At 46.4% G+C, this 27925-nt stretch overlaps 1 protein-coding gene across 1 annotated transcript in view; it reads left to right on the plus strand.

Annotated features, from left to right (window-relative positions):
* The first annotated feature begins 459 nt into the window (after positions 1-459).
* ERO1A (endoplasmic reticulum oxidoreductase 1 alpha) overlaps positions 460-27925 on the plus strand; it is a 65291-nt gene continuing 37825 nt past the window's right edge. Inside the window, exons 1-6 of the mRNA XM_069738747.1 lie at positions 460-672; positions 1686-1805; positions 2545-2628; positions 3575-3613; positions 23246-23328; positions 27358-27434. Coding sequence (XP_069594848.1) covers positions 535-672; positions 1686-1805; positions 2545-2628; positions 3575-3613; positions 23246-23328; positions 27358-27434 — 541 coding nt within the window. The 5' untranslated portion in view covers positions 460-534. The remainder of the gene's footprint in view (positions 673-1685; positions 1806-2544; positions 2629-3574; positions 3614-23245; positions 23329-27357; positions 27435-27925) is intronic.

Below are 27925 nucleotides of genomic sequence, written 5' to 3' on the forward strand. Positions count from 1 at the left end.
GGAGTAGTTGGAGAGTCTGTATTCCTTCAGGGCGTTATATTAATTTTGAGGGTCCGGTCTAGGTGGTTATTTCGGGCATCTACAAAAAGTTTGGGTGGTTTGTATATATAGTTATGGGCCTAGTCTGGCTTTTGCATTCAGGGTCATTGCAGTGGCAGCCTGTGGGGCGTCCTACATGAATAAGTGGCCCATAGTTCAGTAATTTTGCAGCACAAAACACCTCAGAAGCTCGCTGGTTGCTATGGGTGACGAGGCACTCTGACCGTTATGTACCCTGTATCAGTGGAGACCCCTTTTTTAGTGAATGTTTATTTCTTGCTGCACATGATGCGCAGTCTCCTGTCAGCAGCAGAGGCCCCTCCTCCCCCCTCCCCAGCAGTGGGCGGGGCGTCTATGTGTTTACAGACACGTACTGCACTCTGCACGCACTCACGTCACACGTGACGTCACGGGGAGCCCGCCCCCTGCCCTGGGCCTCTTCCGGGTGCAGCTGGAGACTGGTGAGAGCCGCTGCTGCAGGGACGCGGGCTGGTCATGAAGGCTGCCGTCCTCCTCACCGTCCTGTGCTGCTGCCTGCCGCCATGGCAGGCCCAGCCACACACGCCGGGCTCTGCGGTGCACAGCTGCTTCTGCCAGGTGAGCGGTGCTGACCGGGCAATGTCTCCTGCTGCTGTGAGTACACAGACTTATCAGGTGCAGTGGAAAGGTAAAGCATGGTGGATAACAAGTCATGGAAGCCATACAGCCTGGTCTAGATACGTCTAGGTGTTGTCCCGCGCGGTCCAATGACCCAAAAATGTCCCACACGACTCAGAATTTTGCCCGAAACAGAAAAAAAATGCTTTTTTGTGTCTTCAACTTTCCCCCACGACTTTTTAGGAAAAAAATTCGCATCTGAAATGTGCTGTTTGTAACCATGACATTACTGTGGTGCTGGAGGACCCGGAGCAGAAATTGTGAGGTTTCACAAGGTCACAATCAGCTGAAAACGTCCCGAAACAACGGACATAAAGAATAATAATCCAGGCGATTGCATAAAATGCTTAAAAAGACGCAAGGGCAAAAATAAAGACCCCAAAAAACGAGACGAGAGGCGCAAATGCAGCAATGAGTCGCGGCCTTACTGTCACACTTTCCACCAATCTGTCTTCTGTCCTCTCTGCCTCTTACTGATACGTTGTTGCGTTGTGGGGTGGATCTGCTATTGTGTCCGATATGTGACTATACCGCATCATTTATGGCATCTCCATAGGATACAGAGCTGGGTGATGAGAGGGGTTAATTGGTCATCTGCCCCCTGTCATCTTCTGCCCCCACAGCTGGGCACAGTACGGCGGTATTATTTATGTCTGAATGATGTGGGAAGCTACCAACATCCTGACAGTCCATGTCCAGGGCAGGGTGCAAATGTTTGATTAGTGGGACCCAGCAGTTGGTAATTTCCCAGTATCCAGAATGGGGGTCTGATGTACCCCCTTCCTTGTATGGGATGCAGACATGCTTATTGGTCGCCATTCCCCCTTTCTGGTTCTTGTGGAGCAATCGGACAGTTTGGTGGATTGTACCTACAGTGAAGAGGAGTGACTTTGAGATTTGCACTATTTCAACAAAATGCTATTTAACTTTTTACAACTTCTTAAAAAAAAAAAAGTTAACCTCTCCTAATTCTTCTTCTCGTTCTCTAGGTTGCCGGATACCTTGACGATTGCACGTGTGATGTGGAGACCATAGACCAATTTAATAGCAAGAAACTATTTCCTAAACTGCAAAAACTTTTGGAAACAGACTATTTCAGATACTACAAGGTAATTCCTATGTGACGCCCATTGTTGGCTGCAGTGCTAGTTAGACTTGGGTTATTTTGGGACGTGGCACTGCCTGGCATGGGGCACCATATTATACATCTATGAATCTCCTGCATAGAAGACTGCAGTCCGTAGAGGATAAATTGCATTGTTGCACCCTATTATGTTTGTGTTTCATTGTAACTTGGTGTTGCCTAGTGAGGCTGGTATACTAACTTTGAAAATCTGTATCAGATTGGCTGTATACAACTTTGTGAAACGTGACCTGCTTAATTGTAAATTAAGAGACTCACAAAATGCTTTTTTTATATAGTTGTAAGATTTTGCAGCCATTCTGAGATGGATTTTCACAATAAACACATCAGCATCAACAGGTCTAAGATCTATTTAGCAATATATGTAACTTGTGCTGTGAAATTGATGAATGGTCCACCCTCTAAACACTTGGCTAGTGTTTTTTTTTTTTCCTTTGTTTCAAGAGCCACAATCTGTATCTTTTTTTTTTTTTTTACCTTTTCATGGTTAAAAAAAAAAAAAAAATTCTGAACTTTTTATGAAAGAGACAAATTAGTTTGTCAACTTTTGACACTTGTATTGCGGTAAATGTTAGTACCAAGATGGCAGCTATAGTGGGTCTTTCACTGGCTCCCTATCGTTTAATGATTATTCTTCTATTGTCCTGTTCTTGTACGATGGAAATGTTATATTTGGGGTCTTAATGCAATATTTATATTTTTAGGCAAATCTGAAGAAGCCGTGTCCATTCTGGAAAGATAACAGCCACTGTGGAATCCGAGACTGTGCCGTGCAGCCTTGTCCCACGGTGAGTACCACCGCCGTCTGATTGTGGGTGATCTAGTGATATCGTATGACCGCATTTGTTTAGAGGTTTGGATTTATAAGTCTGCAGCAGCTGGGAAGACGCAGGTATCAGGGACTTGCCTGATTCACTCCTGGGCTGGAAACCTTTCACTTACCAGCTGCTACCGAGCTAAAGTCTCCCACGGGGAACTGTAGTTTAGCAACAGCTGCAGAGATGTGGCCAACCAGCAGGTGATCATGTTTGAAGGTGTGTAAAACATTTCTGTAGAAATGGAAAAGGGCGCCATGTTGTGATGTCATCGCATCTTCTACGTTCTCCGACCCACATGCTCAGGGACGGATACAGGAGCTTTTCTGTATATCGCCCCCATTTCCAATCGCAGCCTGTTGGGATGGGGCGCTCATTTTCTGGAGGGGCCCCATGACACTAATCCTGTTCTCCTGCTCCGGTCTGCGCTGTGTACTGAAGCACAGCTGCCGCCATGTAGTGACATTACTGCATCTGCTGTGCTCTCAGACCCACATGCTCAGGGATGGAAGCAGGAGATGACTGCTCACCATTCCATCATTGTGTTTATCAGTATCTGATCCTGAGGAAGCAGATACCGATGAACGTGAGATGCTGGGCAGGGGGCGGCCGCCATGGTACGGGACACCACTGTATTCAGCCCTTTGGCTATCACGAGCTGCACTTTGTCCAGGTCTGTGTTAGTGTTTTTCACCCTGCACCGGTACCAGTGACCCCCCCCAAATGGTGGGATAAAGAATTTTCCCTCTATCACCTTCTCCCTAACCAGTCACCGCTTATTCATGTCATCATTCCTGATTTACAGCGTGTGTACATAGCCCAACAAGAACTGCAATGTGGAGATGGTAATTCTTATTTGTATGTTGTTAATGTGATTATTGCTCATTTACTATGCGCTAATCTATTGTTTTGTTCTTAGGATGCAGTTCCACCTGGTATAAAGTCTCCAGGATTTAAGGTTAGATTTAAGTGTTTTTTTTTTGTTTGTTTTTTTTCACCCAGTACAGTCATTTAAGTGGCTATGTTGTAATCTTAAAAATCCCATAGCCTTCAGGTCTTTATATTCTAGAATTGCAGTAAAATGTGGAATATAAGATGTATAGCAAGACAGGGTTCCTCACATTCACTAGTTGTGGACAGGTCGGGATGTTACTGCGGTGATTGTGCCGAGTCAGGAGCTGCTGTAAGAGAAGAGCGGACTTCTCTCTACACGAGAAACACATGGTGTATCACTGTATACAGCGCAGAAAGCAACTTTTCCCCCTGTAGATCCAGGTCCTTCGATGTCCGGATGTCCACAGGGAACAGAAGCTGCTGGGTGTTAAAGGACGGAAATCAGCTCAGCCCTTCCAGCCCGAGTCTGGCATATTGGCTCCACTTACTGAGCAAATTTAGATACAAGGAAATCTGCAACAACAAAAAATAGATTAATGTCTCGCAGAAGAAATACAGTGGGCACAACATGTTAAAATAAATAAAGCCATTGCCATTCTGGAGCGCCGATTCTAGCCCAGCAGCCACCGACTAAAATAATTGTTACCAGTGTGGAATGCAATTTTAAAGTGCATAAAAAAAACTTAAAATGCAAATGAATAAACCTCCTACGTATTTTCTTTACGTCCCGCACCATCACCACCACTGATATCTATAAAAACAAAAAACGTCCCTTTTTGTAGTTTTTTTTTTTTTTTTTTTTTTTTACCCTGGAAGGATCCTCATCTTGAGGTGTCTTTATAATAAACGGCCCGAATGTACAATATTCTATTGAGTGACATTTTCCCTTCATTGCTTTACATTGGTATTGAGGAGAAATGATTCATTTTAAAGATCTAATCATCATCGTTTTATTCTGTTAACGATTTCTCTATGAAGTTTGTGATCACCTAGAAGATTTCGTAATTGGCACTTGGTCCTCTTGTGTAACATAGTAACATATTTAGTAAGGTCGAAAAAAGACATTTGTCCATCCAGTTCAGCCTATATTCCATCATAATAAATCCCCAGATCTACGTCCTTCTACGGAACCTAATAATTGTGTGATACAATATTGTTCTGCTCCAGGAAGACATCCAGGCCTCTCTTGAACCCCTCGACTGAGTTCACCATCACCACCTCCTCAGGCAAGCAATTCCAGATTCTCACTGCCCTAACAGTAAAGAATCCTCTTCTATGTTGGTGGAAAAACCTTCTCTCCTCCAGACGCAAAGAATGCCCCCTTGTGCCCGTCACCTTCCTTGGTATAAACAGATCCTCAGCGAGCGAGATATTTGTATTGTCCCCTTATATACTTATACATGGTTATTATATCGCCCCTCAGTCGTCTTTTTTCTAGACTAAATAATCCTAATTTCCCTAATCTATCTGGGTATTGTAGTTCTCCCATCCCCTTTATTAATTTTGTTGCCCTCCTTTGTACTCTCTCTAGTTCCATTATATCCTTCCTGAGCACCGGTGCCCAAAACTGGACACAGTACTCCATGTGCGGTCTAACTAGGGATTTGTACAGAGGCAGTATAATGCTCTCATCATGTGTATCCAGACCTCTTTTAATGCACCCCATGATCCTGTTTGCCTTGGCAGCTGCTGCCCGGCCCTGGCAGCAGCTTAGGTTTTGTGGAGAGTAAGAGCAGTGGTCGGTTAAGTTTTCGATAAAGAAACTGTTTTTTCCCGATATGGGTGGAGCGCGGTAATTTGCTTTTTTGCACTGCATGCTGTGGCGGCACTGTCGGTCGAAGAGAGGGGAGAGTGGGTGTGGCTTACAGTGGCTGATGGGAGATTTGTATTCCTCTGCCTTTCAGTTGCCATCATGCAGTGGACACGTGAGGAGAGGTCATTTTGTGTTGAAGCGTATTTTTCAAATGCCCACTCGATCATTGCAGTGCAGCGTGCTTTTCGTTTACAATTCGCTGTTCCTCCACGCGGACGTGTTCCTGGACGGCAATCAATTGTAAATTGGGTGAATTTTCACATTTTCACCTCAGTGGGTGTGTAAACAAACAAAATATGCGTTACTGGAGTGAAACAAACCCCAGAGAAGTTCACGAGAGACCTCTGCATTCAGACCGCGTCACTGTGTGGTGCGCCATATCACGAGTAGGCATCATTGGTCCTTACTTTTTTCAGGATAATGGTCGTGCCATAACTGTGAACTCCGAACGGTACTTGTCTGATACAGGATTATTTTCAGCCGGCTCTTGAGGCAATGGAACTAGAGGATACATGGTTCCAACAGGATGGTGCCACTGCACACACAGCGAGGGTTACCATGAATTGTTTGAGGCAAATGTTTCCTGGACGGCTTATCTCTTTGAGGGGAGATGTGAACTGGCCAGCACGCTCACCAGATTTAGCCCCATGCGATTTTTTTCCTTTGGGGTTACCTGAAGTCTAAGGTGTATATCAACCGTCCCAACACCTTGGAAGACCTAAGGAACAATATTGAAGCTGAAATTGGCAGAATACCAGTGGACATGCTTGTTAGAGTTCATGAAAACTTCAGAAAACGTATGCAGCAGTGTGTGGATAGCGAAGGTCGACATTTGCCAGATACACTATTTAAAACCATGTAATTTAAAAATTCCATTACCTTTCAGTATAATTAAAATATAAAATAAATTTTTCTAATGATCATAATTTTATTTAATTCCCAAATCAGCAAATTACCGCGCTCCACCCTTAGGCTGCCGCTGTGTCGGCCATGTTTCCTTCCTATGCAGTGATAATGATGGTGTCAGCAGCGCTTGGAGTACCCACATGTAGAATGTAGAAGCTGCTGACAGCGCACCTGTGAGGATGATAAATGCAGAGCGTTTTGGAGACTGAAATATTATTCATGATTAGAGAATGATTGTGTGTAGATGTCTGAAAACTAAAGCAAATGCGTCAGGAAAAGGCAGAAAAACCTGCGAAAGTGGCATAGTTAAGTGTAATATTTTCCTATGTTAGAACTGGCATGATGGGAGTTGTAGTTGCACCAGTTTGAGACCTCCAGCCTGGCATGATGGGAGTTGTCGTGGTTGTGCCGGTTTGTTTTCAGGGGACATGACCCCCAGCTTGTGTATTTTCTGTCATTGTGACATCTGTGTGTATTTGTCGTCTTGTCGCTTGGCTTGTGCAGATCAGAGGGCCATCAATGACGCAACAGATCGATATCCTGCAGTAATGGTGTCTTTCATGGCCACAATGGGATTTTTTTTTGTGTTTTGCAAGAGGAACGGTTATCTCATAGCAAAACTTCCTTCCTCCTGATTATCTGCAGAGACATGTTCTGTTCTTGTGAGCTGACATTTTCAAAAGGCCTTTTTTTCCATCTATATAAAATCCCCTTGTTCTAGTATGAAAAGCCTGAAACTGTGAACAATGTGTACGTATTCTCGTCTTTAGGAGCAGTAACGGCAGTCCTATGAGTTGTGCCCATGCTTTCCCCAAAACTGTGTATTTTGCATTATTCGTTGGCGGCCCATGAAGTGAACGTGGGGTATGTGAATCAGTTTCTGGGTTTTTTCCAAGTTCATGTGAAAAACGCAATGTGAAACCACCCTATAAGATGGGTGAAAATTTGATGGGTGACTGACAGACTTATACCTTGGGCCCCCCAATCATCCTGATAAGGAGTGCGGTCTCAGTGGCGTATTCTCTGCATTCTTCTACTCCCACTGCACTGGGATTTGCAGTATGGAGGAACATGATGCCAGGTCACTGGGGAAGCTCTCAGTAACTTGATATACGGTAATTGAGCTGGTGAATTGTGAATGATGCTTTGTGTGGTTGATGTCAGCTGGCAGCACATGACCCGCTCCGGCCTGGCACATGGTAGAATATTATACCCAGACACGCACGTCATTACTGTTTGGTATTGCATTCCCACTCCTCTTAAAAATGGAGTCTTGAGTGACATCTTGAGTCACAAGTTGAGCATATGTATGGTAGGATGCTCTACTCAAATTCATGGATGAACTCAGATGAGCACCGCGCTGAGCTTCCTTGGTAAGTGTTGAAACTTGAATGAAGTGTTAAAGTGCCCCTGTCAGCAGGAATTTGCTCAATGACTACAGACAGTGTCAGGTCGGCACCGTTATACTGATACCTGGTGATGAAATCCATCTTGTGGTTGTTGTGGAATCAGTTTTGAATTGATATGCTCGTGGGCGGGGCGTCATTTGGTGCTCTGATTAGATATTCACCAGTGTGGCTTCTGACAGGTCACTGATCCCTCTGACCCGCCCCCTATTTCTCTAGTCACCTTCCACGACTGCATATGGAGGTTGTCTCTTTGCCCTAATGGGGAACAGGAAACACAGAGAGGTTAAAAGGACCTCCCACTTGCCAGTGTCTTTCCTGTTTCCCATGGGACAGGGAGAGGTGTTCCATGTGCTGTAGTAGCCGGCGACTGCAGTACCTTGTACAGGCTTTGCCTGTTAAAGCCGGGCAGCTGGCGGTTGTTTTGTGCCTCCTCCAGTGCTGCTCCCGTCGTCCTGCGTGCAGGTACCTCGGGACCCCCTCACGGCCTTCCCGTGCCCCCACGAGGGCAAAGCAGGCCTGGGATCCCCGGCCGGATTCCTCCCTGAGCTTTCCGGCGTTCTCCCCCCTCCATTCTGTCGGCTCAGCGTTCCGGAAGTGACGTCAGCGGTCGCACGCGCGTCACTTCCGGTTTTTCGGATTCCCTGAAGCCGGTACTTCCGGGTTCGCCAGCCGGCGTGTCGGGCCTGATGGCGTCCCTCACATGGATCCTGGAGGGGGAGGGGGAACGTTTGATTGCTGGAGGCAGGTGCTGGGACGGCGTCCAAAAAAACCTGCTGAATCACCACTGAGGTAAGGCTATTTCCCCAGTATGGATGGTTCCTTGTGCCCTGCGTCTGCGGAGCCCAGCGCTACCCCTGCTACAGTGAGTGTTTGCAGGGATGGGATCCGGGAGGTAGTACCCTTAGGGGGTTAGTTGTCCTCACCCCTCTCACTCTTTCTCTTTCAGGGAGAAAAGTCTTCCCCTAAAGCCGCCTATAAAAAGAAGTGCCCAGTCTGTACTGTTAACCCCTTTACCCCCAAGGGTGGTTTGCACGTTAATGACCGGGCCAATTTTTACAATTCTAACCACTGTCCCTTTATGAGGTTATAACTCTGGAACGCTTCAACGGATCCCAGTGAATCTGACATTGTTTTCTCGTGACATATTGTACTTCATGACAATGGTAAAAATTCTTTGATAGTACCTGCGTTTATTTGTGAAAAAAAACGGAAATTTGGCGAAAATTATGAAAATTTCGCAATTTTCCAACTTTGAATTTTTATGCAATTAAATCACAGAGATATGTCACACAAAATACTTAATAAGTAGCATTTCCCACATGTCTACTTTACATCAGCACAATTTTGGAACCAACATTTTTTTTTTGTTAGGGAGTTATAAGGGTGAAAAGTTGACCAGCAATTTCTCATTTCTACGACACCATTTTTTTTTTTAGGGACCACATCTCATTTGAAGTCATTTTGAGGGGTCTATATGATGGAAAATACCCAAGTGTGACACCATTCTAAAAACTACACCCCTCAAGGTGCTCAAAACCACATTCAAGAAGTTTATTAACCCTTCCGGTGCTTCACAGGAATTTTTTGAATGTTTAAATAAAAATGAACATTTAATTTTTTTTCACAAAAAATTTAATTCAGCTCCAATTTGTTTTATTTTACCAAGGGTAAGAGAAGAATTTGGACCCCAAAAGTTGTTGTACAATTTGTCCTGAGTACGCTGATACCCCATATGTGGGGGTAAACCACTGTTTGGGCGGATGGGAGAGCTCGGAAAGGAAGGAGCGCCGTTTGACTTTTCAATGCAAAATTGACAGGAATTGAGATGAGACGCCATGTTGCGTTTGCAGAGCCCCTAATGTACCTAAATAGTAGAAACCCCTCACAAGTGACACCATTTTGGAAAGTAGACCCCCCTAAGGAACTTATCTGGATGTGTGGTGAGCGCTTTGACCCACCAAGGGCTTCACAGAAGTTTATAATGGAGAGCCGTAAAAATAAAACAAACATTTTGTTCCCACAAAAATTATTTTTTAGCCCCCAGTTTTGTATTTTCCCGAGGGCAACAGGAGAAATTGGACCCCAAAATTTGTTGTCCAATTTGTCCTGAGTGTGCTGATACCCCATATGTGGGGGGAAACCACTGTTTGGGCGCATGGGAGGGCTCGGAAGGGAAGGAGTGCCATTTGAATGCAGACTTAGATGGAATGGTCTGCAGGTGTCACATTGCGTTTGCAGAGCCCCTAATGTACCTAAACAGTAGAAACCTCCCACAAGTGACACCATTTTGGAAACTAGACCCCCTAAGGAACTCATCTAGATGTGTTGTGAGAGCTTTGAACCCCCAAGTGTTTCACTACAGTTTATAACGCAGAGCCGTAAAAATAAAAAATCTTTTTTTCCAGGACGTCCTCCTGACAGCACCCTGGAGGACGTCCTCCTCCCCTTGCTGGGACAGGAAACACACGAGTTTAAAAGGTCAAGTCCCACCCACAGACCTCAGTGTTTTTCCTGTCCCTCCAAGGAAGGGACGCACGAGTGAGAAGCAGCGCAGGACTTACCGGAGCTCAGGGGGATCGTGCGGCTTGCCAATACCCTTCCCCCGGTCAAGAGGCTCAGGGCAGAAACCCTCCGGTGGGGGGTCCCTCTGCTCCAAAGACCAGGAGTGGGACGAGGCTCCTGGTGGCAGCCGCTCCTCCCGGTGGGAGGCTCTCGGCTGCGGACGCTATCCACGCGGTGTGCGGCCATCCTGGGCAGCGTGGTATCCAGAACTGCGTCTCCAGGCAGGAAGTCGTCAGAACGCGTCACTTCCGGTCCGTCGGCATTTCGTTACCGCTACTTCCGGTAACGCTGTATGTGCGGGGAAAGCGTGCAGTGAATTGCACAGCGGCAGAAGCGCTCCTGATCTGGCGCTGAGAGCTGCGGGGACCTGCTACCCTCATCATGGAAGCAAGCACTCCAACCGAGGAGGGGGTAAGTGCGCATGGCGCAAGTTCCCCTATCTATATGCAGAAGCAGGCTCACCCCACTGCTTATCCCTTATGTCATTTAACGATAAGGGAAACCCCGCGGGTCCTCCTGTTCAGATTAAGAAATCCGGCAAGGCATCTGGGAAATCCTTTAGATGTCCCCTTTGTAATATGAAGCTCCCGGACTCCCATGGGAAATCCTTATGCGGGGGACTGCACAGCTAAGGTCGTAAGGGACGAGCAACCCACACTGCTGGCTGAAATGAGATCCCTTATACGTGAAGAAGTACAAGCTTCTTTGTCCACCATGGTGCAGAAATCCAGTCCTATCCCCAGCCGTAAGCGGGCCAAACGGGAGCAGGATTTAAGAGAACAGGAGGTTACTTCTGAGGACAAGTCTAACTCAGAGGACTTTGAAGAGGGAGAGCTTCCGTCAGGAAGCCAAGATTATCAAAGAAAATACCTCTTCCAGGCAGAAGACACAAATGATCTGGTGCAGGCGGTGCGATGCACCATGCAAATAGAGGAGACATCTAAACCACAGTCCAGGCAGGACTTGTTGTTTGGGGGACTTATGTCACGTCAGCAGACAGTATTTCCGGTTAGCGAGCACATTAAGGCCATGATTCTGGAAGAATGGAAAGAGGCAGAACGCCGGCTGGTGTTATCCAAGGACTTTAAAGCTCGTCTACCTTATGAGCCTGAAGACATAAAATTATGGGACGAAGTTCCTAGAATAGACGTTCCTGTGGCAAAGGTGGCTAAGAAAACGGCCATACCTTTTGAGGACTCATCAAACCTGCGCGATCCTATGGATAGGAAGGCTGACATATTGTTAAAAAGAGCCTGGGAATCTTCTGCGGCTCTAATAAAAACTAATATAGCTGCTACTTCGGTAGCTCGGTCTATGTACCTATGGATGGGTCAATTGGAGGAGCACCTATCCAATAAGACCCCGAGATCCGAAATCATAAATTCTCTTCCTATAATAAAATCTGCCACGGCTTATCTGTCTGATATGACTGCTGAGTCAGTCAGATTTTCGACCAGATGCAGTTCCTTATCTAACGCGGCTAGGAGGGCGGTCTGGCTAAGGTCCTGGTCAGGGGATAATGCCTCTAAATCAAAATTATGTTCAATTCCCTTCTCAGGTGAAAGGGTTTTTGGACCCTCTCTGGATACTATTCTGGAGTCAGCCTCCGACAAAAAGAAGGGGTTTCCAGAGGAGAAATCTAAGAAGCCCCAGTCCTTTCGGAGAGGATTCCCCTTCAGAAGGCAGTCTGAGTTTAGAGGAGGCAGATCCAATAGAGGATCTTATTGGGGCTCCCGTAGCCAGGGCTATAGAAACAGAGGTTTCTTCTTCAGCCCTTCCTCAAAATCTAAATCGCAATGACTCCAGTCTTATGGGGGGTCGGCTCCGCCAATTTTCGCACAATTGGGCCCGGATCACCCAAAATGAGTGGGTCCTTCGGACCATCTCAGAAGGCTACAATATCGAGCTCTACTCCCCCCCCCCCCCCACCAGACAGTCATCAGTCCTACGGTAGTACCGCGAGACTCTCCCATGTTGATAGACCTAATGGAGATGCTCTCCTCAGAGGTCATAATTCCAGTACCATCCCTGGAAATAGGCCTGGGGCATTACTCCTCCCTTTTTTCCATAATGAAACCGTCCGGAGAATCTCGCACTATAATAAATCTGAAACCTCTGAATGCCTGGGTCAGGTACAAGAGGTTTCGTATGGAATCCATCCGTTCGGCAATACTCCTAATAGATCAGAACGCTGTGATGTGCACTCTAGATCTAAAGAGTGCCTATTATCAGGTTCCCGTCCACCCTTCTTCTCAGAGGCTTCTGAGGTTTGCGGTAGTTCTGCCGTCCGGGACCTGTCACTTCCAGTTTCAGTGCCTTCCATTTGGTCTTGCCTCAGCACCTCGTATCTTCACAAAGCTGGTGTCGGAGATTGTCGCTTTCCTAAGAAATCAGGGGATCAGAATAATCCCTTATCTAGACGACTTTCTTCTGGTGGCAAGAACGCCAGAAATTCTATCAGACCACAGGAACCGAACTATTTCGGTGATGGAAGAACTTGGTTGGGTCATAAATTGGCGAAAATCCAATTTAACTCCAGAGTGCAGGAAGACTTTTCTGGGAGTATGTCTGGATTCAATGAACAGAATATCCCTCTTACCCGAGTGCAAGCTGATTGCAATACAGTCTCAGATTCGGCTCCTGTTGGAGCACAGGGTGACAACAAGGACGGCCATGCGAGTCCTCGGCCTAATGACGGCCTGTATTCCGTGGGTAAGATGGGCTCAGTTCCATTCAAGACCACTGCAGAAATGGATTCTTTCCAGATGGGACAGGAGTCTGTCTTCTCTGGACAGTACTTTAGATCTATCACATCGTGTAAGAAGGTCTCTCCTCTGGTGGACAGAGCCAGAGAAGTTAAGAAAAGGAGTGTTATGGTCCGCAGATCCCTACGTAGTAGTTACTACAGACGCCAGCGCTTGGGGCTGGGGAGCTCACCTAGAAGACAGGATCCTTCAGGGGAGATGGCCGGAAGACGTCATCCACAGCTCCTCCAACTTCAAGGAACTATACGCTGTCTGGGAAGCCTTGAGAAGGAACCGACACATCCTGGAGAATCGTCATGTCAGGATAATGTCCGACAATGTGACGACAGTCTCTTTCCTGAAACATCAAGGAGGTGCGAAACACCATGCACTTCAGGAACTGACAGAGAAGATATTTCGTTGGGCAGAAAGATCGGTTCTTTCTATCTCAGCAGTCCACCTGGAGGGCTCCCAGAATGTTATAGCGGACTATCTCAGCAGAAGAAAGCTGTCTGCAACAGAGTGGGAACTCAACCAGGACGTCTTCCAGGACTTATGTCTTCGCTGGGGAACCCCCTGTATAGACCTATTTGCAAGCAGGAGAAATTCAAAGGTCTCAAAATTCTTCTCTCTGAACCCGCGGGATCTTCCGGAAGGGATAGACGCTCTGAGCCAGGACTGGATGGAACCTCTCTCGTATGCATTTCGCCCTCTGGCGTTAGTTCCGGCGGTTCTCAGAAAGATCAAGGAGGATCGAGCTCTCGTCATATTGATCGTTCCATACTGGCCAAGAAGGAGTTGGTTTTCCCTTCTACTAGAGCTAGCAATCGAGAATCCAGTAGAGCTCCCTCTCAGAGCGGACGTAATCCACCAGGGTCCGGTATTCCACCCAAACCCAGAGAAGCTTCATCTCTCGGCATGGATCCTAAAGGGTCTATCGAGCCAAGTAATATCTACTATGAAGTCTAGTAGGAAGCCTGTTACGTCAGCAATTTACTTGAAAATTTGGAGACGGTTCTGTCTGGAGGGTGGCAGGTCTGAGGTTACGGCAGGCACTCCCGACTTACCCAGAATTTTAGATTTCTTGCAGGCTGGGTTTGACAAAGGTCTTAAACCAAGCACATTAAAGGTGCAGATCTCGGCACTTAGTTCTTTCCTTGACTATCCCCTAGCGTCACACCCGTGGATAGTTAGATTCACCAGAGCCACCCAGAGGTTGCGCCCCACTATCAGACAGATGTCACCTTCTTGGGACCTTAATCTGGTCCTCAGATTTCTCTGCAAAGACCTCTATGCGTCAGTGGATAATATGCCCATTTCCATTCTTACACGTAGAACGGCATTTCTTGTGGCAGTGACTACGGCTAAAAGAGTGGGGGAAATTCAGGCCCTGTGTACTAGGGACCCATACCTACAAATTAGAGAGGATTGTATAATTCTTAAACTCGACCCCTCTTTTATTCCAAAAGTAGGAACAACTAAAAATAGAAATCAAGAGATCGTGTTACCATCTTTCTGCAATAACCCTGCTAATGCTAAAGAAAGGGCCCTTCATTCGCTGGATGTCAGGCAGGCAGTTCTAGACTACCTGGCAGCCACCAACGCTTGGCGCATTGACCCAAACCTATTCATTTTATATGGGGGCAAGAATAGGGGTAAAAAAGCCTCTAAGGCCTCTATTGCACGGTGGATCACGTCGGTAATCTCTGAGGCCTATCAATCTGAAGGGCTCTCTCCTCCGGAGGGTCTCCATGTACATTCGACTAGAGGGATAGCTACTTCCTGGGCTGAAAGGGCAGGCGCCTCTCTAGAACAGATTTGTAAGGCCGCGACATGGGCTAGTGCCAATACCTTTTGCAAACACTATAAACTTGATGTTTTGTCTGGTCAGCATACTGCATTTGGGAGAAAGGTTCTCCAAGCGGTAATCCCACCCTGAGGAGGTGCTTTGGTACTCTCCAGGGTGCTGTCAGGAGGACGTCCTGGAAAATAGGTATTAAGCTTACCGTTAATGATGTTTCCAGGAGTCCATCCTGACAGCACGGGTAGTTCCCTCCCTGTATTATATTATGTATGGTATTCTAGCATGATTGTAACCTATTCCTTACATATGATGTAATATGTTCCTGGTTATAATGTAATATGTTTGTTACCATTAAACAAATTTTTTTTCTGCATTTCCTTGAGGCGGTCCTTGTTACAACACTGAGGTCTGTGGGTGGGACTTGACCTTTTAAACTCGTGTTTCCTGTCCCAGCAAGGGGAGGAGGACGTCCTCCAGGGTGCTGTCAGGATGGACTCCTGGAAACATCATTAACGGTAAGCTTAATACCTATTTTTTTCCCACAAAAATTATTTTTTAGCCCCCAGTTTTGTATTTTCCCAAGGGTAACAGGAGAAATTGGACCCCAACAGTTGTTGTCCAATTTGTCCTGAGTACGCTGATACCCCATATGTTGGGGTAAACCCCTGTTTGGGCACACGGGAGAGCTTGGAAGGGAAGAAGCACTGTTTTACTTTTTCAACGCAGAATTGGCTGGAATTGAGATCGGACGCCATGTCGCGTTTGGAGAGCCCCTGATGTGCCTAAACAGTGGAAACCCCCCAATTATAACTGAAACCCTAATCCAAACACACCCCTAACCCTAATTCCAACGGTAACCCTAACCACACCTCTAACCCTGACACACCCCTAACCCTAATCCCAACCCTATTCCCAACTGTAAATGTAATCTAAACCCTAACTGTAACTTTAGCCCCAACCCAAACTGTAGCTGTAGCCCTAACCCTAACTCTAGCCCTAGCTCTAGCCCTAGCTCTAGCCCTAGCTCTAGCCCTAGCTCTAGCCCTAGCTCTAGCCCTAGCTCTAGCCCTAGCTCTAGCCCTAGCTCTAGCCCTAGCTCTAGCCCTAGCTCTAGCCCTAGCTCTAGCCCTAGCTCTAGCCCTAGCTCTAGCCCTAGCTCTAGCCCTAGCTCTAGCCCTAGCCCTAGCTCTAGCCCTAGCTCTAGCTCTAGCCCTAGCTCTAGCCCTAGCTCTAGCTCTAGCCCTAGCTCTAGCCCTAGCTCTAGCCCTAGCTCTAGCCGGAAAACGTTATCTCCCCAGTTCCACAATCGGAATGGGGAAAAGGACATTATTCCCGACTATTCCTGGTACCCTAACCTTCAGGGGACGTCCGTATTATTATAAACGTGGAGGGTCTAAATCAACATGTGAAATATCGCAGGTTCAAGATGGAGTCTGTAAAATCTGCAATTCCTCTGATAGGACATCACTCCTTTATGGCAACCATCGACCTAAAGGATGCATATTTTCACATTCCTATTCACCCGAGACACAGAAAATATCTCAGGTTTGCGATACAGGGGAGTCATCAAGTGGAGCACTATCAGTTTGGAGTCCTTCCCTTCGGCATTTCTTCAGCACCGAGAGTGTTCTCCAAGATAATGGCAGAGGTGGTGTCATTTATCCGGAAACAAGGTGTCTGTATAGTGCCCTATCTGGACGATCTCTTGATAGTAGCTCCCACCGAGATAACCCTGATATCCCATTTATCAACCACCCTAGAGATGTTGAGGTCTCTGGGTTGGATTCCAACAATAAAAAAAAATCCCAGCTTCAACCCTCAAAAACCAGGAGATTTCTGGGAGTGATTCTAGACTCTGCAAAACAGATGTCCTTTCTTCCAGACGATAACAGACTACCATTAGTAGCAAAATCAGGAAATTCAAAGAGATGAGATCTCCTACTCTTCGAGAAGGAATGTCACTCTTAGTTCGGTTTCACACATCAGTGGCTCCGGTACGTGAGGTGACAGTTTCCTCACGTACCGGAGACACTGACTCACGTAGACACATTGAAAGCAATGTGTCACTACACATGTCAGCGTGTTTTCACGGACCGTGTGTCCGTGTGCAAAACACGGAGACATGTCAGTGTTCGTGGGAGCGCACGGATTACACGGACCCATTAAAGTCAATGGGTCTGTGTAAAACAGATACCGCACACGGACGTTGTCCGTGTGCAGTCCGTGTGCCGTGCAGGAGACAGCGCTAGAGATGAGCGCTGTCCCCTGCATCTGGTGCTGAAGCCGCGATTCATATCTTCTCTGCAGCAGCGTTTGCTGTAGAGAAGATATGAAAAATCCTTCTTTTTTTTTTGTTTTTGTTTCTCATGTTTAAAATAAAGATCCCTGTCCCCACCCCCCTCCCAGCCCCTGTGCGCCCGCCCGCTGTTATTAAAATACTCACCCGGCTCCCTTGCAGTGTCCTGTCCTGGCTGCAGCTTCTCCTGTATGCGGTCACGTGGGGCCGTTCATTACAGTCATGAATATGCGGCTCCACCTCCCATAGGGGTGAAGCCGCATATTCATTTCTGTAATGGGCGGCTCCACGTGACAGCATACAGGAGAAGTTGCGGCCAGGACCGGACACTGCGAGGGAGCCGGGTGAGTATTTTAATAGCGGGCGGGCGCACAGGGGGTGGGAGGGGGTTGGGGACAGGGATCTTTTATTTTAAACACGAGAAACAAAAAAAAAAAAAGGATTTTTCATATCTTCTCTACAGCAAACGCTGCTGCAGAGAAGATATGAATCGCGGCTTCAGCACCAGATGCAGGGGACAGCGCTTATCTCTAGCGCTGTCTCCTGCACGGTGCGTGTGGTACCCAGTCGGCACACGGGCGGCACCCGTGTGCCACTGATGTGCCACAGAAACGCACGGGCACACGGACACGGATAATTCCGGTACCGATTTTTCCGGTACCGGAATTATCTGGACGTGTGGGACTGCCCTTAGGCTCCATGACAGCCTGCATACAGTCGGTGGCTTGGGCTCAAGCCCACATTCTCGACAATTGGGATGGTCGACCTGGCACTCTAACCAAAAGGATCCATACACCGGGGCGAGTGAAAGCATTCTTAACATGGTGGATGAATTCCAGAAACCTCCTGAAGGGTGTTAGTTGGATTCAGTTTCCACTAACCACGATCTAGTCGGATGCCAGCAAGAGGGGCTGGGGAGCCATAATAAACGATGTTCCTTACCAAGGTCTTTGGAACCAGTCGATCAGCGAGAAATCGTCAAATTTCAGAGAGCTCAAAGCTGTGGAAGAGGCCCTGTTAGCAGCAAGTCGTCAGATTTCTGGACAACATGTTGAGATATATTCAGACAACATGACCACGGTGGCTCACATCAAGCACCAGGGCAGTACAAAATTCCTCAGCTTAAAGAAGATCTCCGCTCAAATTTTTTGTTGGGCCGAAAAACACTTACTGTCCCTTACGGCAATTCACCTGAAAGGTGCTGCAAATATTCAGGCAGATTACCTGAGTCGCCAGGACATTCATCCTGGCGAATGGAGCCTGGATCTTCAAACTTCAACATGCTAGTACACAAGTGGGGTCTTCCAGATGTCGCCTCTTTGCCTCTCACCAGGACGCAAAAGTCGAAACCTTTTTTTCCTTGAACCCAAGAGGCAATCCCCGAGGAGTAGATGCCTTAGTCCAAGATTAGCATTTTCATCTAGCCTACGCATTTCCACCAATCCCAATTCTTGCAAAGGTTCTACGGAAGATACGGATAGAAAGGACTTCGACTATTTTGATAGCTCCATTATGGCCCAAAAGAAGTTGATTTAACTTGATCATCCAACTACAAGTGGACGGGCCGGTAACATTTCCAGTAAAGGACAATCTCCTCTCTCCGGGTCCCATTCTCCAATCAGACCCTCAGAGATGGAACTTAGCGGCGTGGTTACTGAAGCCCAGGTATTGAAAGCGAAAAGGTTATCGGACCCTGTCATAGCTACTCTCCAAAAATCGAGAAAGCCAGTAACCAATGCCATCTACAATAAAATCTGGAAAAAGTTTTCATCGTTTTGTCTGCCTAACCTTCCAGACCCTCTCAAGCCAAATATACCTAACATATTAGATTTTTTGCAAAAAGGCTTAGAGATAGGTCTTAGACCCAGTACTCTCAAAGTCCAGGTCTCTGCACTTAGCTCTGTTTTTGATCAAGATCTAGCAGGTCATCGCTGGATCAAAAGGTTTATGACATCAGCAACTAGAATGAATCCTAGAAAACAGATCATAGTTCCCCCATAGGATCTCAATGTGGTGCTCCAAGGTCTTACAGGTCCACCTTTTGAACCTTTGTCTTTCTGTTCTCCACAAAATCTTGCCTATAAAACTGTGTTTTTGGTAGTCATAACTTCGGCTAGAAGAGTGGGTGAATTACAGGCCTTATCTATAAGAGAGCCTTATCTTCTAGTGAGAGATGATTCAATAGTGCTTCGGCTGGATCCTTTTCTTCCAAAAGTTGTCTCTGAATTTCATGGGTCCCAAGAGATCGTTCTACCGACTTTTTGCCATAAACCTGCATACTTGGAAGAAAGAAAATTCAGCACTCTAGATGTCCGGCGTATTCTGTTACAATACCTAAGGTACCGTCACATTAACGACGCTGCAGCGATATAGACAACGATGCCGATCGCTGCAGCGTCGCTGTTTCGTCGTTGTGTGGTCGCTGGAGAGCTGTCACACAGACAGCTCTCCAGCGACCAACGATGCCGAAGTCCCCGGGTAACCAGGGTAAACATCGGGTTACTAAGCGCAGGGCCGTGCTTAGTAACCCAATGTTTACCCTGGTTACCATTGTAAAAGTTAAACACTACATACTTACATTCCGGTGTCTGTCCCCCAGCGTCAGCTTCCCTGCACTGTCAGCGCCGGCCGGCCGTAAAGCAGAGCGGTGACGTCACCGCTCTGCTTTACAGCCGGCGCTGATACAGGATGCAGGAGGAGTGCAGGGAAGCGGACGTCGGGAGACAGACACCGGAATGTGAGTATGTACTGTTTTTTTTTTTTTTTTTTTTTTTTTTACTTTTACAATGGTAACCAGGGTAAACATCAGGTTACTAAGCGCGGCCCTGCGCTTAGTAACCCGATGTTTACCCTGGTTACAAGTGAAGACATTGCTGAATCGGCGTCACACACGCCGATTCAGCGATGTCAGCGGGTGATCCAGCGATGAAATAAAGTTCTGGCCTTCTAGCTCCGACCAGCGATCTCACAGCAGAATCCTGATCGCTGCTGCGTGTCAAACACGATATCGCTATCCAGGACGCTGCATCGCTATCGTTATCATTCTATAGTCGCTCAGTGTGAAGGTACCTTTAGATCAGACCCGTGCTCTCAGAATCGGTCATAGCCTCTTTGTCCATCTCTCAGGACAAAATAAGGGGAAAAAAGTAGCTAAAAGTACCATTGCTACACGGCAGAACATCCTGCGTCTTATATTGGTAAACCTCACACCAAGGAGTCTGGTTGAACCAGTGAACGCTCTGTTGTCAGCCTTGATGGTGGACAGATTGGTTGCCAGATAACAAATTGGCCACCATGTGCAGAGAACATCCTAATTACGTAGAAAAGGACTAAATGTGATGGGATTACTGAAGTGAGATGCTCTGCAATCCATCCTGGGGGAGAGGTGCCTCCATAAACAGAAAGCCATTGCCCCGGGCTACTTGTCTTGTGGTTATTTGCTCACGTGTTTTATTTGCAGATTACATTGTTAATAATTACCGCTATGAGGTGCACAGGGAAAATATGGTAATTATTGTTTTTGGCTGGCTCGTTTCCTCCTTTAATATTTACACTGATTAGTTACCATGGTGATAATACTAAATCTGTTACATGTCACCGAACATTAGTGTTAGGATTGTGTATTTCCTGTACATGAGAGAACTACAGATACATTACTGCCATTCTACTGATACTGGATCATAAAACACATCTGCTGATACATAAATGACAATCTGACGTAGGGAAACAATAAATATTCTCCTGACTCCACCAGCAGAATAGTGAGTGCAGCGCTGGAGTATAATACCTGGATGTAACTGAGGATCAGCAATGTAATGTATGTACACAGTGACTGCACCAGCAGAATAGTGAGTGCAGCTCTGGAGTATAATACAGGATGTAACTCAGGATCAGTAATGTAATGTATGTACACAGTGACTGCACCAGCAGAATAGTGAGTGCAGCTCTGGGGTATAATACAGGATGTAACTCAGGATGAGTAATGTAATGTGTGTACACAGTGACTGCACCAGCAGAATAGTGAGTGCATCTCTGGAGTATAATACAGGATGTAACTCAGGATCAGTAATGTAATGTATGTACACAGTGACTGCACCAGCAGAATAGTGAGTGCAGCTCTGGAGTATAATACAGGATGTAACTCAGGATCAGTAATGTAATGTATGTACACAGTGACTGCACCAGCAGAATAGTGAGTGCAGTTCTGGGGTATAATACAGGATGTAACTCAGGATCAGTAATGTAATGTGTGTTCACAGTGACTGCACCAGCAAAATAGTGAGTGCAGCTCTGGAGTATAGTAGGATAATTAATGTAGCAGTATGGCTATTGTGAAGTGATTCTACAAAAACACTGGAATTCTAGTTAAAAATGCTGAAAACCACTAGTTAAATGTGTGGTGGTCTTTCTGTGGGCGACTGCTCTTCAGACATATCTGATCCGTTATCTCTGTCCTCTGTATGTGATGCAGATTGGCACCAGGCAGCGGTTAGTCGGGCATTTCTCCGTACTTTCAGAATGACTTGTATTCAGTTACCGTACTTATTACCGGCTCAGTTATATTAGTTGCATTTGTTTCACCTACAAAAAATTCAGACAAACTGACAAAAATAATAATCCTCTTCAATGTAAAGAGAATGGTTGTTTATCTGAAAATTGCCAAACTTTTTCTAAACCCAGAGACCTTGTGCAGCTCCATTAGGGTGTATTAAGTAATCACCTTTTTTTTGTGCTTGTGACCTGGTTCCCAACCTCCATGCAGGGATGTCTTGATAAATCATTAACATAACATATATTTGTGGAAGGTTTATCCCCTTTGTGAAGGTCGTGGAACGTGTGGCTTGGCTCCTTATTTCCAGCTGTTCTGGAAAGATAATGAAGCCGGCAGGGCGGCTGCTAGGAAGGTATTGGTATTTTGAAAAATCTAAAGGGTATGTGCACACGTTGTGGATTTCCTGCGGATCTGCGTTTTTTTCCGCGCAGAAACGCTGCAGATCCGCAAGTGATTTACAGTACAATGTAAATCAATGGAAGAAAAAAATGCTGTGCTAATGGTGCAGGAAAATCCGCATGGAAAACGCAGCCGATTAAAAGGAGCATGTCACTTCTTTGTGCGGATCTGCAGCGTTTCTGCACCCATTCCATAATTGAAATCCGCCGGGGTAAAAACACATGAAATCTGCAATAAAAACGCACAAAATCCGCATAAAAGCGCAGATTTTGACCTGAGTTTTCTGCCAAGAGATGCAGAGTCCGCACAGAAAATTCCAGTCAAATCTGCAACGTGTGCACATACCCTGCGCTTTATCTGCAGATTTTGTGCGGATTTCGCCTGTGTTTTCACACCTGCGGATTCCGATTAGGTGAATAGGTGTAAAACGCTGCGGAATTCGCACAAAGAATTGAGATGCTGTGGAAAATAAACCGCAGCGTTTCCGCGTGGAATTTTCCCCAGCATGTGCACTGCGGGTTTTGGTTTTCCATAGGTTTACTTGGTACTGTACACCGCATGGAAATCTGCTGCTGATCTGCAGGGCCAAATTCCCTGCGGATCTGCGGCCAAATCCGCAACGTGTGTACATAGCCTTAAGGAGAGTATAAGCAGTGTCTGCAGACTGTGATCCATTGCATCCAGCCCGGTCACCAAACTCTATGGCAGGGAATCTATTTTATTTTCTCTGTCAAGGACCATATAGATATTTATACTGTCCTTCAGGGGCCGTACAAATTGTGTACTAACTTTGCCCACAAGGTACGTCCTGCCGTTGGCACTGGTGTCGGGGTGTAATCTTTCACTACACACGCCTCAGTATTCAGTAGTAAGCACTGTGTGTCTGTGCCACAGAGCTAGAAGACATTTATGGGCCAGTGGCTGCCGGCCCAAGCACTGCGTCTCCACCCCCCACACACTCATACATTGGACAAACCAGGAGAGGGGATTGTGTTGGGATGTCGTGCTCATATGTGGTTGTCTAGATGGGGACTGCGGTACTGTAGCTCTGCTCCATTCACTTCAATAGAGCGGGGTTGCGGTGCCAGGCACATCCCGTGGGTGGGTGTGATACTGTTTTGGAAGAAAGCAGCAGTGTGTGTGGGTTTATTTGTTTTTGTTTTTTTTTAAATTTCATTACTTTATTTATTTTTTTGCTATGTCATTTACAGTACACAGAAGCAGCAAACGTGGCCAATGGAGAATTGGAGTGTGAGAAGGAGAAGAGGCTGGGGGCAGTGGATGAATCTTTGAGGTGAGGGTGACTCTTGTAAAGACCCATTTCTTTCTCGCTTCATTGGGGGACACAGGTAACCATGGGTGTATGCTGCTGTCGCTAGAAGGCTGACATTATGCAAATAAAGAAAAATAACTCCTACCCGGCAGTATACACCCTCCGACAGGCACCAGGCAACTCAGGTTTTTGCTTAGTGTCTGTAGGAGGCGGACCTGGATCTAACACCAGATCCGCATTTCTTTTTCTTTCAGGGATTGTGTGTGTTTATTAATCTTTTTCCCTTTCGTTTCAGATCCACTTCTGGGGGTTACAGGGTGCAGTTCTTCTCACCCTGATTCCCCGCATTAAGCGATCGAGAAAGCAGTGTGGTATCACCCACATCGCACCCTCTCGGATCCGCTGGGCAGGACTTTGTTTGATGTCATCCTGGGGTGTTCATGTTTACTTTTGGTGGCCAGTCCTTGCCTCCCCCCCATCCCTCTCCTCGGAGTGGGCTGAGAGGAAGACTGTGGTCACCTGCGCTGCGGTAAGGGGTTGACGCCGGTTGATATAGCACGGGAAGGAGGACCACATCTCCCAGGACCCTTTCTGCCATCAAGGGATCCTGATGCGTTCCTCATCTTCAGGTAGCAACAGCAGACCCCCCTCCTCCCAGTCCCTGCATCGTCGCAATCTCCATGCAGGGGCACTTAACTTTATTATCCAATAGCACTCGCCGCTGCACGGGCGCTCCGTTACCGGGCGAAGGGATTCGGGGGCCATCGGGCACTCTTTTATTTAAATCCCGCACATCTTTCCTCGCAGCGTGCTTTTTCCACCATATTCCTTTCCGGCAAGTCTCTGCCCCGGGAGGCCGCGCCCCTTCTTCCTCGTTCCCAGCGCTGGATCACCTCGCTTGCAGCCCAGCGCTGGTATTGGCTACGATCTGGCGGGCCACACTCCCTTTTTCCTGCCGGCCTATCATGTGCTTGGTTTCTCTTCAGCCGGCCACGCCCCATTGTTTGGCGCGTTCTCTGCACGAGCTGACGCTTGCAGCCTGCGTTTCCCTGCCAGCTGCCTCCTGTGCATGGCGTACTCTGGAATATTAGTGCACTCCCCGGAGTGGGCTGTTGCAATGTCTCAGTCAGTCTCCGACCTGACTAAAGTGTCTCAGTCCCTGGTTCAGGTACTAGAACGTATTCCACTGCTGACTACGGCCACCAGTGCCACGAACGCTTCTCACAGCGATTCACTCGTACCTGTACAAGACCCTCATAGAGGCAGACTTGAGAAAAGACACAAATCATAAATAAACAGGAACTAGTTATTCTCAGTGCGTACATGTAATCCCTTAAAACTTCACTTTTAATAATCTATATATATAAAACCCTGACCCAATGTAAAACTTGGTTAAATACCAATATCATAGATGCAAAATATATATACCACCAAAAAGATAACCTGTTAAGGTCCTACACACAACCTACTGCTCAAACCTGCCTAACTGTGGAGGTTGGCACCCTAAGAAACGATTTATTGGCGCCCCCACTCAACGCTGGCTGTCCCTTACTTCCCTACAATATCCCTCTCGATACAGGTGGGAAAACAATATAGTGAAGAGCAGTGGTGAGGAAAGAACACAAAATGCCCACAGATACAAAAAGTACCTAAAGGTCTTAACAGGCACCCCCAAATATTATAATGATCCAACACACCACATAGATAGCTTATATCATAAACCACTGTACAGTCCACAAGTGACTATGCTCGTCCCCTGTCCATCATGGACAAATAATTCATGTCATCGCAAGCCATAGCCCATTCAGGACAAAACTGAAATGATATTGAGAAAGATGATGAAGATGACTTGGCGTGTGCTGGTATCGCCCAGACGCGTTTCCCCGTTAGCACGGTTCATCAGGAGGAAATAGTGTGGTCATTGATAATGCCGGATGCCATATAGATGAGTAGCATACACTGGTGGTCCAAATGTGCGGACTTAAATAACTCACATTGAATCTGCGCGCCTGAATAGGCCCCATGATCTCGTGGGCCCAGTTTCAGATGCCTTACCTGTTTCCGCCTCTTCCCTTGCTTCCAAGGGTCGTAAAGAAGATAGTCAAAGGGGGTTCCCGTTCTTAGTAGCTCCAGATTGGCCCCGCAGGGCCTGGTATACTTCGCTAGTGAACATGTTATCGGGCGTACCTTGGAGGCTCCCAAACTGTCCGGATCTTCTATCACAGGGTCCCCTCTTCCACCCAAGTTCTCGATGTCTGAATTTAATGGTATGGCTGAGGCTGCGATCCTGAAGGATGCAGGTTTTTCTCAACGTGTGATACAAACCATAAGAGCTAGGAAACTGGCATCTTCCCGTATCTACCATAGATGTTGGAAGGCCTTTTTCCGATGGTGTGACGTCAACGGTCTACCCCTTTGGTTTTTTTCCCTCCCTTCATTTCTCAGATTTCTTTAGTCGGGTCTAGATTCGAACCTCTCCCTGAGCACGTTAAAGGGTCAGGTTTCTGCCTTGTCAGTTCTCTTTCAAAGAGACCTTGCTTCTCTCCCCCAGGTGAGAACCTTCTTTCAGGGGGTTGCACCTCCTTACCATCCTCCGGTCGCTCCTTGGGACCTCAGCTTTGTGCTCGGCGCCCTCCAGTGTATGCCTTTTAACCGATTCGGGACATCTCCTTTTCACTTCTTTCATGGAAAGTCGCTTTTTTGGTCGACATCACCTCGATCAGCAGAGTTTCCGAGTTGGTGGCGCTGTCCAGTCATTCTCCCTTTCTGGTCCTTCATCAGGACAAGTTGTCCTTTGGTCTGTCCCTTCTTTTCTGCCAAAGGTGGTTTTGGCTTTTCACATCAATGAAGACATCGTCCTTCCTTCTTTGTGCCCTTCTCCAGTTCATCCTTTGGAGAAAACTCTCCACAATTTGGATGTGGTCAGGGCTATCTGAGTCTACCTTGCCAGAACTTCTCCTTTTCGTCAGTCCGACCCTCTGTTTGTCGTCTCGGAAGGTCGTCAAAAGGGGCTCCCCGCTTCTAAGTCCACAATTGCTCGGTGGATCCTTTCGGCGGTCCTGGAGGCATACCGTGTTCAAGACAAACAGCCTTCCCTGGGGGTGAGGGCTCACTTTGCCCGGGCTGTGGGAGCTTCTTGGGCAGTTCGTCACCAAGCTACGGCCTCACAGGTTTGCATGGCCACAACTTGGTCGTCCATCCACACCTTTGTGAAATTCATTGGGGGACATAGCACCCTCCCTTTATGTTGTACCGTATTGGCCAACGTGCCGTTGTTGTGGGTTGGTACATAGGTTGAGTTGTTTATACTTGTTCCTACTATTGCTTTTGCACCAACTGAGTTGCCTGGTGCCTGTCGGAGGGTGTATACTACCGGGGAGGAGTTTTTTTTTCTTTATTTGCATAGTGTCAACCTCCTAGCGACAGCAGCATACACCCATGGTTACCTGTGTCCCCCAATGAGGCTCTAAGAAAGATTTTACGGTAAGAACCAAAAATCCCTATTTTCAATAATTGAGGATAATGCACTAGGACCCGATCTAAGAATTTCTGCTATCTGGGGTTTTGCTGCAGCAGGAATTTTGGGTAATTTGTACATTTCCCCCACTTTGTGTTTTACCCTCTAAGAGCTGAAATAATCACGAACTATGCAACAAATATTATCGGTCTTACTGTGAGCAGCATCGGGAGCGAGTGGTGTAAATGCAATTTGTAAATCTTTATATGCAGCGATCTACTACTTGCGAAATATAATATTTTTGCTATTTTTTTTTCTCATCGGACATATGTTTAATATTTTTAATGGTCGATTATTTGTATGCCTTTTTTTTTTTTTTTTTATGCATACATTTTTCAGTAACGAATGTAATGTTTGGAGAGTTAAAGGGATTTTTTTTTTTTTTATAAAGTAAAATTTATACTAATTGATCTCTTGTGCTTGTTAGTTTTGGACTTTGTTCATTTCTTTTTTTCTCCCATATTGTAGATGTCATCCGTATGTCGGTAGCGTGACACTTTTTTTTTTTTTTTTTTTTTTTTTCTTTCTTGCAGTGAAGCGGCCCAGGAAGCGTTCTTTCAGTGGAATCAACATGACGACTCTACAGATGATAACTTCTGTGAGCACGATGGTATGTGGCTGAGGTTTTTTTTTTTTTTTTTTTTTTCTAATCTAATATAGCCAAGCATTGGTAAGAAGAGCAGGTCTTATGACATCGATGTTCTGTGTGAAATAATAAAAAATAGAAATTGCAGACTTTTTTTTTATCTGGTAAATGCTTGTTAAAGTGACCCTGTCAGGATTGTGCACAGTAACCTACAAACAGTGTCAGGTCTGTGCCATTATACTGATTACACTGATACCTGCTGATGAGTTTTGCAAAGATACCAGTTCCATATTACTAGTGTATCCATGTGATTTGATCCGTAGGTGAAAAAAGAGGCCTGAGAATAGATCAGGACATGGTGGCAAATGTGAACAAGAAAGTTTTGTCCAGTGTTGGAAAATCGTAAGAGACATCTGTCAACTGGTACCCCTAAATTAGGTTATTACTCTGTGTGATAGTAACAGGAAAAGAGTCACAAAGTATCAGCGGATCTATGTTGAATGATATACATATTA

Source organism: Ranitomeya imitator, chromosome 1, assembly GCF_032444005.1.
Source record: "Ranitomeya imitator isolate aRanImi1 chromosome 1, aRanImi1.pri, whole genome shotgun sequence".
NCBI classification, from domain to species: domain Eukaryota; kingdom Metazoa; phylum Chordata; class Amphibia; order Anura; family Dendrobatidae; genus Ranitomeya; species Ranitomeya imitator.